We start from the raw sequence: 8,954 nt of genomic DNA, 5'->3' as shown, positions 1-8,954 counted from the left end.
CCAGCTACTGCCGCGAGGGAGGAAGCACCGGGGGCGGCGCGGTACGTACGGGGCGGCCGGAGGCTCCTCACTGCAGCGACTGCTCGAGCCCGGCACCACCCCCCCCCGTTCGCCGGGACCGGCGCGTCCAAGATGGCGGCTCCGCCGACGCGCACTGATGACGCGACTCCTACACGCCACTTCCGGCCCCGGTCCGCCTCCTCCCCAGCACGTGATGCCGGTGCGTGACGCACTTATAGCTGCTCCACGTGCCTGAAGCGTGGGGCCTAGTTCGGGATTCCTGGGCACGAAGCGCCTCTGTCGCGGGGCAAGCCGGCTGACTCCTGTATTTCCGGGGTCTCCCCTGGTAGGTGGCCGAGGCAGGTAAAAGTCCTGGGCGAGGGGAGGGCTCTCTTCCCCCGGGGGCGGTGCGAGCGCACCTCCAGCCCCCCTTGCATGCTTCTCTGTAAGTAGGGACCTGGAAACTAGCCAGAAGTCTAGAGATGGACACAAGCATTGTCTTCAGTGGGATCCTCGAATCCAGTGTCGGCAAAGGCTCAAATTACTTTTGTTTGCTCCGAGTGTATCCTCGCCTCCTTGTCCCCCCTCGATAGGGGTCTGGCAGTACTGCGTGCCTGGCTGTGCTGCCGGGAGAGGGGAGAAGCTGGCCGCCTGCTCCCTTTGCTGGGCTACTGAAGTGGGGCTAGGCTTTGTATCTTCCTCTGGTATCTGATGCTCTCTGTGGATGCTTCAGGCTGCAGAAGCACCCCAGAATCCCCCAGGGGGTTGAGCACCCACACAGCCAGCAAGGTCTGTGTCCCCCCGGGGGGCACAGAGCCCTGACAAAAACCAGACGCTGGGTGGTGGCTGCAGTTACCCCAGGCTTGTGGGTGTGCTCCAGGAAGGAGGTTGGCTGGTCATAGGTGCCCCAGGGGAGACTCGGAGCTTGGTTTTTGGCCGGGACGACTAGTCTGCCACATGTGGTGGGAGCGGTGGGATCCCACAGCCTGTCTGGAAGGCATGATTTTGGGGAAGGAAGCTGAGTCACTGAAAATGCTTGAGCAAACGAGTCTTTAATTTGGCATGAGGTCAACTGGACAGGGTGGCTAGCTAGGATGGCTGACAGGTATGCCCACCTGACTGTGGATGGCTTGGTAAAGGAAATGAAAAACAGAGGCCTTCAAAGGAAAAAACAGGACCTGATTAAAGCCCTGCGGGACAGCGCTCACGCCAAGGGACTTCTCGCCTCGGTTCCAAGTGGGGCTGAAGCCTCTTCCAGCGGGCCGCCAGAGCAGAAGCTTGAGGCGCGACTGCTCCTCCGGGCCCAGGAGCTGGAACTCCAGAAATACCAGCTGGAGCTAGCAGAAAAGGAGGCCCAACACAAGCACAAGCTCAAGGCTGAACAACGGGAGGCACAGCACCAGCATGAGCACGAGCTCAAGGTACTCCGGTTGCAGCATGGAGATGGAGCTGGGGCCAACCCGGCTCAGCCGCTGCCAGCTGCACAGCCCAGAGTGCACACCCAGAACTTCACCCCATGCAAGGTCAGAGATAATCCAGAAGTGTTCCTGAGTGCTTTCAAAAAACAAGCAGACCGATGGGGAGTGAAAGAGGAAGACTGTCCAAAACATGTTGCCTGGCTAGTATCGGGCAGCCTGGCTACTGTCCTGGACAGTCTGCTTGCCAGGTCTGAGAATAACTATAGCTCTTTTACAAAGGCCCTGTTTGAGAGGTTTAGGTTGGGGTCCAGTCATTTCCAGAAAAGGTTCTCCTGGACAGAGGTGATAGTAGGTGGGAGACCCCACATCAGGGAGGTGGACACTGGGGTCAGTGTCACTGATTGATGCCAACCTCCTTTTGCCCTCTTATATAGTTCCTGGAAAGACCCTTACCATAGAAGTGGTGGGGCACCAGCCATTCAAGGTACTGGTAGCCCATCTCCTCATTAGGTGGAAGGACTGGAGATGGAGTTGGAACTAGGTGTGTTGAGGCATGGCCGTGGCCCTGCCCCCATACTGGTGGGGAGGAATGTTATCTTTGGATGCTTCAGGCTGCAGCAGCACCCCAGAATCCCATGGTGGGTTGGTTAAGTACCTACAAGGTCTGTGGGGCAGAATGCCACTGCTGTCTCTCCCCACAACTCTGCTCCGTGACAATTTGGTTACCATGGTCACTGCAGAGGGCAGACATCCCATGGGCTCCAGGTAACCCTGAGTTTTAACCTGAGCTGGATACATTCCTGAGGGAGGGGGAAACCTGCTCCCTCTGCCTGTGACTGGCATCACAGGCCTGGGTTGGGGCTTAAGCTCCCTATTGTTCTAAGGCTCTAAGCAATGCCAACATGACTGGGAGGGGGCTAAAGACCCTGCCAGTTTACCCAGCAACCAGTGATGCATTTCAAATTGGTTGGCTAGCGGTCAACAGTTGCTGGCCTTTATTGGACCAGGTAAATGAAGTCTTAAGGGCTATATAAGTGAAGGACTGCTCAGCAGGAGGGGCAGTAGCCATGATGAAAACTCAGAAAGAAGCTGGATCATCTAAAACTCTCTCTTGAAACTCATGATCAGTGAACTGCCTGCCTCCAGAGGAAATCACTGCCTGCTTCTGGGTGATACTCATGAGAAAGCTACCTGAGATCTAACTAGATATATAGCTTGCAGTAACCCAGATGCATGATCAAAGGCTACCCAACCACCCTGTTTGCTCTATAGGAGTTCTATATCACTCTACCCTGTATCCTATTCCAAACCTACTCCTGGTAACCATTAAAGTTTTCCTTTGTACCTAGCATGGGAGACTTATTGAGAGAGGGGCTAGATTATGCCTTGGGGGTCCCCTTGGTTTGGTTGACTAAGGGAGACCACCCCAGGGTCTTGCAGTGGGTCAAGTATATACTCAAGGACTGCTATGCCTGTGTTTCCCAGGGGGCACAGGGCCAGGATCAGTCCAAACTCTGGGTGGTGGCAGTGTTACCCCCAGGCTAGCAAGTGTGCTCCAGGAAGGGGGTCAGCCAGATGTGAGGCACCCCAAGGAAGGCACTCAGAGCCTGGAAGGTGGTTGGGCGCAGTGAGGCGCGTGGCTCAGCACAGGAGCACCCCCTTCCTGTCCTGCTACACTGTGTACCCCGGAGGCATACTACTGTCCCGCCACAATCACCAGCGCCACCAGCCCTGGCAGCATTGTGTCATACATCAGGTTCAACTGCCACAGTTACAGGCACTCTTGCCATCTGCCCACCACGCTGCCAGCTTGTCTAGGCACAATACAGGAGGGGCAGGGATCGGAGGTGAAGCTCCCTGCCCTGTCCCTCCTTGCCCCAGCCATCCAGTACTGCCCAGTCATCTAAGCACAGCACCAGGGTCAAGAGGAGGAGCCCAAGCCCAGCCCCGTGGTGCGGTATGTATGGGGTGGCTGGAGACTACACGCTTGGGCCTGGTGCTGCCCCTCCTTCCCACTAGGACCCGCACATCCACGATGGTGGCCCTGGCCCTGCGGCGTGTGATGTGGTGGCCCTGCCCGCCCCTCCCTCCCTCCCTCCCCAGCACGTGATGCAGGCACAAGGCAGGCACGTGACGTGTTTATTGCTACTCCACATTCTTGACACGCAGCACGACGGGCACAGAGCTGCAGGGCAGCGGGCCTAGCTCCGTGATCACCAGCGCCACCAGCCCCGGCGGCGTTGCGTCATACACCAGGTTCAGGAGCGGCGCTCCTGCCAGCTGCCTAGCACCCCTGCACACTGTGCTGCCAGCTCATCTGGGTCATCTAGGCACAGTGATGGGGTCAGGGAGAAAGGGGCACACACCGCCCTCCCTGCCCCCTCGCCCAGGGGCCCAACCACTTGGCTCCCAGCCCCACCACCCTCAGCCTCTGCACCATCTGCTTAGCCCTGAGATCCATCAGGCCCAGCCTCAGCCCCTTCCCTAAGACCCGTAGGGCCCTGCCCCCACCCCTCCAGGCACTAACATTACCTCGCCAGACCCCCCCCCTACCCCAGCACCCAAACAGCCCATCTCACCCCACTCCCCACCTGGCTGGTTGCAAGGCATAAGGCCAGAGACAGATCACCCCCACCATCAATACAAACATTGAAATAGGGACTACCCCTCCACCCCCATCCCCAGCAGCAGGACTGGGACATCTCCCCCAAAAGCCCCCAAGCACTGGGAAGGGGTTCCCTCCACCCTGAGAAGCCTCTAGGTAGCAGGACAGGGGCAGCTACAGGACCCTGCAGGAGCACAAAAGCGGGGAGGGAGGGGTGCACACCTAGCTCATTGGAGACAAAGGAGTCCGTCTGCACTCGCTCGCAGAACTTGTAGGTCTCGCAGCACACCAGCACTGGCACATTATAGGCCTGGGCCATGAGTGCGATCTGCGATGTCCCCACCCGTGACATGACGGATCCATTGGCCAGGAGCGCATGGGCGCCCAGCAGCACCTTGGAGACCTGCAGGGAGGCTGGCGCCATGAGCATCCTGGTGCTGCAGCCAGAGGCTCCAGCCACCCCCATCCTGCCCACAGACAGGGCCCCCTCACCTCAGGTAGCACATAGGAGATGGCGCTGATGAGGACATAGGTGCAGTGGATGCCCTGGCGCACCAGCTGCCGCAGCATATCCCGGCCCTCCAGCCGTGGCCGGCTGTCCACCACAATAACGCGGAAGACACGGCCCTTGTCATAGGCGTCACACAGCATGCGTTTCACGAGGGAGGAGCTGACACAGAGGCAGAATGAAGGGAAGCTGTACCAACCAGTGGGCTCAGCCCAGTTGAGCCAGATGTGCCTCCCCGTGCCCAACCCCTGCCATGCTTGGTGAGCTCGTGGGCTCTGCTCGGTGCCAGGAGGGACCGTGAGTTACCAAGTTGGGACCCCAGGACAGATTCTGCCTGCTGACCCTTGAGGATGCACGGGCAGCTACCATCTGTCAGGAGGGCTCCAATCTGTAGCCAAAGCCACCAGGCCCCGCAGTCTGAGCTGCCCTGGGGTTGGTGCCAACGGTCAGTCCCCAGCAGGGCCTCATTTCTCTTGTAAGCAGCCTGACTTCAGTTCCCAGCTGCCTTCCTCTGCTGGCCTGAATAGCTGCCTAAGAACCCAGCTGGGTCCAACCCCACAGGGTCCTGTTAGAGGGTCTTGCCCCTGTGCTCAGGCTCAGCCCAACCCTACACTGGGGAAGGAAAAGATTTCCCCCTGCTCAGACTGGTTCACAGGGGTGGGGGGGGGTGCCTACCCCTACGGCAGGGACCTGGGGTCTCTGCAGCGTTCATGACCCCCCTGGCAGTAGCAGGACATTGGCGGCCATGGCCTCCCTGTATCCCAGGGGCAGGGGCAATGCCTGGGGCTGTGTCAGGTGTGACCGTGTTCTGTTGCTCAGAGGCTGGATACGAGGTTTGAACAGGAGTGATCCCGCCTCAGGCAGGGCTGCGACTAGACACGACTGCTGGAGCTCCCTGCCAGCCCCATGGCTCTAGGACTGACTTTTCCCCCCCCCGTTGCCAGTGCCCTCTCTATTGTCCTGCTGATGCTGAACCCTTAGAGGTGCACTGCAGGGCATTTCTTCCTGTCCTAGGATGTTATCTGTGGCTCATTACTCCTGCCCAACTTCCCAACATCCTGTTTAGAACGCAGCTCCCAGGAAGCCTCACCCCCAGCGACCAGATTCCTCAGGGCTGCACACAGGACTAAACCCCTCCCTCTTCACACATCCAGGGCTCATATTCTTTTTTTCTGCACAGCACTGCCCCAGGAGCTCAGGCAAAGCTGCTTGTCAGCTAGGACCCTAGATCCTCTGCAGTCATGGCTTTCCAGCCTGGGCATGTGGCTGGATATGTGTCTGTTTTAAGATGCAGCTGAAAGAAAACATTAAGCAGCATCAGCCCAGTACTAATCCCTGCAGAGCTGTATTGGACCACGGCAGCTCCCTGCCACAGGCAGCTTGCTAGAATCAGGAGTGGCCGTGTCCAAGCCTGGCGGTACGCAGTGCTGGATCTAGCCAGAAGCCCCATAGCGCTAAACCACACACTTAGATAAGCTGAAGTCTGTTATGTCCCTGCAGTTCCATTCATCAACTAGGCTTCTGATCTCATGCTGTGCAAGCACGTTTTACGGGACCCGTCCTTCAGAAGACCATGTGGAACCAGCAGCATCTTCTTGGTAGCCGACTCTGCGTGGACTTGCAGTGGCTCTTCCATTTCTCATCTGGGACAGACACCAAGCCAAGGACCTGGGGTGGTCATCAAGCTAATGGGCGTGCAGTCACTTGAGGCTTAGAAACAGAGTCACAGGGCTGGCGGGGAGCTCCAGATGTCACGTCTAGTCCACCCTCTGCCTGAGGCAGGATCAGCCCTGTCCAAACCAGCCCAGACAAACCCACTGTCCAAACTCTATGCAAAACTACAGTCACCCTGACATGGCCCCCGGCATCACATGGGACAGTGCCACAAGGAAAGCAGAGGACCAGAGTGGACAATGTCCAAGACTATTAATAGACGCTCCAGAGCGGCCTGGCCTAGGGCGCCAAGCTAATTGGCCTACAGGCACTTGCTTCTCTAAGTCTCTTGCAACCTCCCTGGTGTTTCAGGACTCCTGCCTTGTGGTGAGACCACACTCTGGAGCTCAACATGGGGGACAGGATCAGGCCCGAGCTGCATCCACCCAGGGCTGCCCTGCAGCAACTGCTGACCCAGAACCCACCATGCTCCTCATTCCCACAGGAGCGTTTCTTGATCTCTCTGCTTTGCTGTGTCAACAATTACAGTTGCATAGTATCATAGTAGCTAGGGTCAGGAGAGACCTGAACAGATCATCTAGCCTGACCCCCTGCCACAGGCAGGAATGAATGCTGGGTTCACAAGACCCCAGACAGGTGTCTTCAACTCACGAGGGGCATCTGGTACCGTCTGGAGCCCCTCTGTCCCCAGCATGTGACAGCCTCCTTCCAGCCCCAGGCCTAGCCCTGCCAACCATGAACTTCCCTGGCAGCAACGGCTTCCCTATCAACTTCCCCGCAGCCCAAGTTCAAGGCCACTGCGACAGCTGGGTTGTTCCCAGCGCCACCATCACTTCCCTGCTGAGCCAGCACAAGAACTGTGGCTTCCTGGACCCCCAGGGTTGCTTCCAAGAAACTCTTTAAGTTTCGCTCTATTTGTGTGTCCCAGCATCTGCCTGGATCCTGCTGCTCATACGTTTCCCTGCCTCAGAGAAGCCACCCCCAGAAACAGCGCACTGGGACACAACTGGCTGGAACTGGCCCATTCCCAGGAAACAAATCCCGTGTCCCCATCACAGCCCATGCTCCCACTCAGCGGAGCTCACCCCCAGCTCAGGCCGCACACTCCTCCTACCCCGGCGAACCACCCGACGGGCAAGCCCCCGCCCCCGCCGTACCATCCATACACCAGGATGACGTCGTTGTCATTGATCTTCTCAAGGGCATACTTGGAGATAGCCTCCGCGGCCAGGGAGATCCTCTCTCGCACAAACTGGTCGATAAAGTCCTGCAGCTTCTTCTTCGCCTACAGAGAGATGGCACCGTTGCCTGGGGGCCTCGATATGTTGGGCTCCCTGCCCTGCCTGCCCACACTACACACGTCTCCCTGCCCTGGCGCACCCACTGCCTGTCCTGCCCTCGCAGGCACTAGCCCCCAGCACCCTTCATCTTTGGTTAAGCGCAGGCAGGAAGCTTGCTGCTGTCCAGCCCCCGGAGCGATGGCGGGTTTCCAGGGGCCCTACCCTATCTCTGTGGGCTCTACCACCTCCCACCCCAGTCCCTCTGGAGCGCCTGTATGAACCCCTCTGTGCCTCCAGCCCCTTCCTTCGTAATCCATTTTCTCCAGCTGCGCTCACGCTTTTCTTACTGCGACTCTGAGACTTTGACAGTGCCTCGGTGCTACCAGGACCCGAGTTATAGGTCCAGTGACCCCTTGGACCCCATGGAGCTGCCCCCCCTCGGCGAGGCCACCAACTGCAGGCTTCTTGACTGCGAGGCCCCTGAGCGTGGGACTCACCTCCTCCTCCTTCTTGGTACTTGGCAGACCTGAGATCTCCTTCTTGAGGTGCTTGATGGCATTGCCCATGCTGGCAGACAGTGGCCGGCACTGGTTCAGGAAGCTGCCAAGGAGACAAAGGATCAGCTCCAGAGCATTGCAGGGGGGTAATGCCCCTGTGCTGAGGCTGAGTCCCTGGGGAGCTCCAGGTCATGCTGATAGGGATAACTAAGAAGTCCTCCCCTGACCTCTGGCCTGAACAAACTGGGGGCACTGCCCCAGCATGACCCAGGCAGGGCAGTAGGAGGGAAGGACTAGCAGCCCTGCGAGACCCGTCCCTCACCTGATGTACGGCTTCAGCTTGGCCACCAGGTCCCGCGAGAGCTCCTCGTTGGGCGGCGTCGAGTAGTCCCGGATCACCTGGGGCCCAGGAGGGAAGGATGTGAACCCTGGCGTGGTGCAGTGCCAGCCCCCATTGCCTTGCCCTACCCTGGGGGGACCAAGGTGCAGCATGGCAGGAGCAACGCACCTGCTTGAAGGCCTGCAGGAGGGCGATGCAGCGGGTGTTGGAGCCGTTGATGAGGCCACTGGAGTACTGCAAGCCGAGGCGCACCACTGCCGGGTGGATGACTGTGGAGGGGATGCTGCGGGTGGCATAGGTGAGAGCCCACAGGGGCAAAGAGGCGCACCCGGTAGCTGGAGCACCTGTGCCCTCCATGGGGCACAGCAGCCCTCGCCCAACCCGTGCGTGTGGCCCAGGTGCCCCCCTCCCCCCACCAGTCAGGGCTCCCCCGTCACGCAGCACCCCCACGCAGGGCCGGGCGAGCTGCAATGGGGGGCTGCTAGGCCCAGCGCGGGGCGGGAGACACCCACCTCATCTCCTGCGTCAGCGGCTTCTTCCGGCTGTACTGGTGCAGGTGGGAGAAGAGGTTGACCTTGGGGCCGTAGTCCTGCCGCATCAGGACCTGCGTGTGGACATGCCGACACACGGCT

General features: G+C 59.2%; 2 protein-coding genes across 2 annotated transcripts; one reads left to right on the top strand and one right to left on the bottom strand.

Annotated features, from left to right (window-relative positions):
- Nucleotides 1-351: 351 nt before the first annotated feature.
- Nucleotides 352-2,299, top strand: LOC112548463. Its single transcript, XM_025194322.1, has 2 exons — nt 352-363; nt 1,140-2,299. The coding sequence occupies exon 2, from the start codon at nt 1,143-1,145 to the stop codon at nt 1,821-1,823; it is 681 nt and encodes a 226-aa protein (XP_025050107.1). The 5' UTR covers nt 352-363; nt 1,140-1,142; the 3' UTR covers nt 1,824-2,299.
- Nucleotides 2,300-3,543: 1,244 nt separating this feature from the next.
- EIF2B4 (eukaryotic translation initiation factor 2B subunit delta) lies at nt 3,544-8,930 on the bottom strand. Its single transcript, XM_006039511.3, is given in 9 exon segments — nt 3,544-3,685; nt 3,688-3,744; nt 4,246-4,426; nt 4,516-4,693; nt 7,363-7,490; nt 7,983-8,085; nt 8,305-8,381; nt 8,491-8,605; nt 8,835-8,930. Coding segments are annotated over 9 exon segments (1,047 nt in total). The 5' UTR covers nt 8,921-8,930; the 3' UTR covers nt 3,544-3,563.
- Between the last annotated feature and the right edge of the window lie 24 nt (nt 8,931-8,954).

This window comes from Alligator sinensis, unplaced genomic scaffold (genome assembly GCF_000455745.1).
Source record: "Alligator sinensis unplaced genomic scaffold, ASM45574v1 scaffold2020_1, whole genome shotgun sequence".
In the NCBI taxonomy this organism is placed as follows: Eukaryota; Metazoa; Chordata; order Crocodylia; family Alligatoridae; genus Alligator; species Alligator sinensis.
This window is presented reverse-complemented; position numbering and strand designations above follow the sequence as displayed.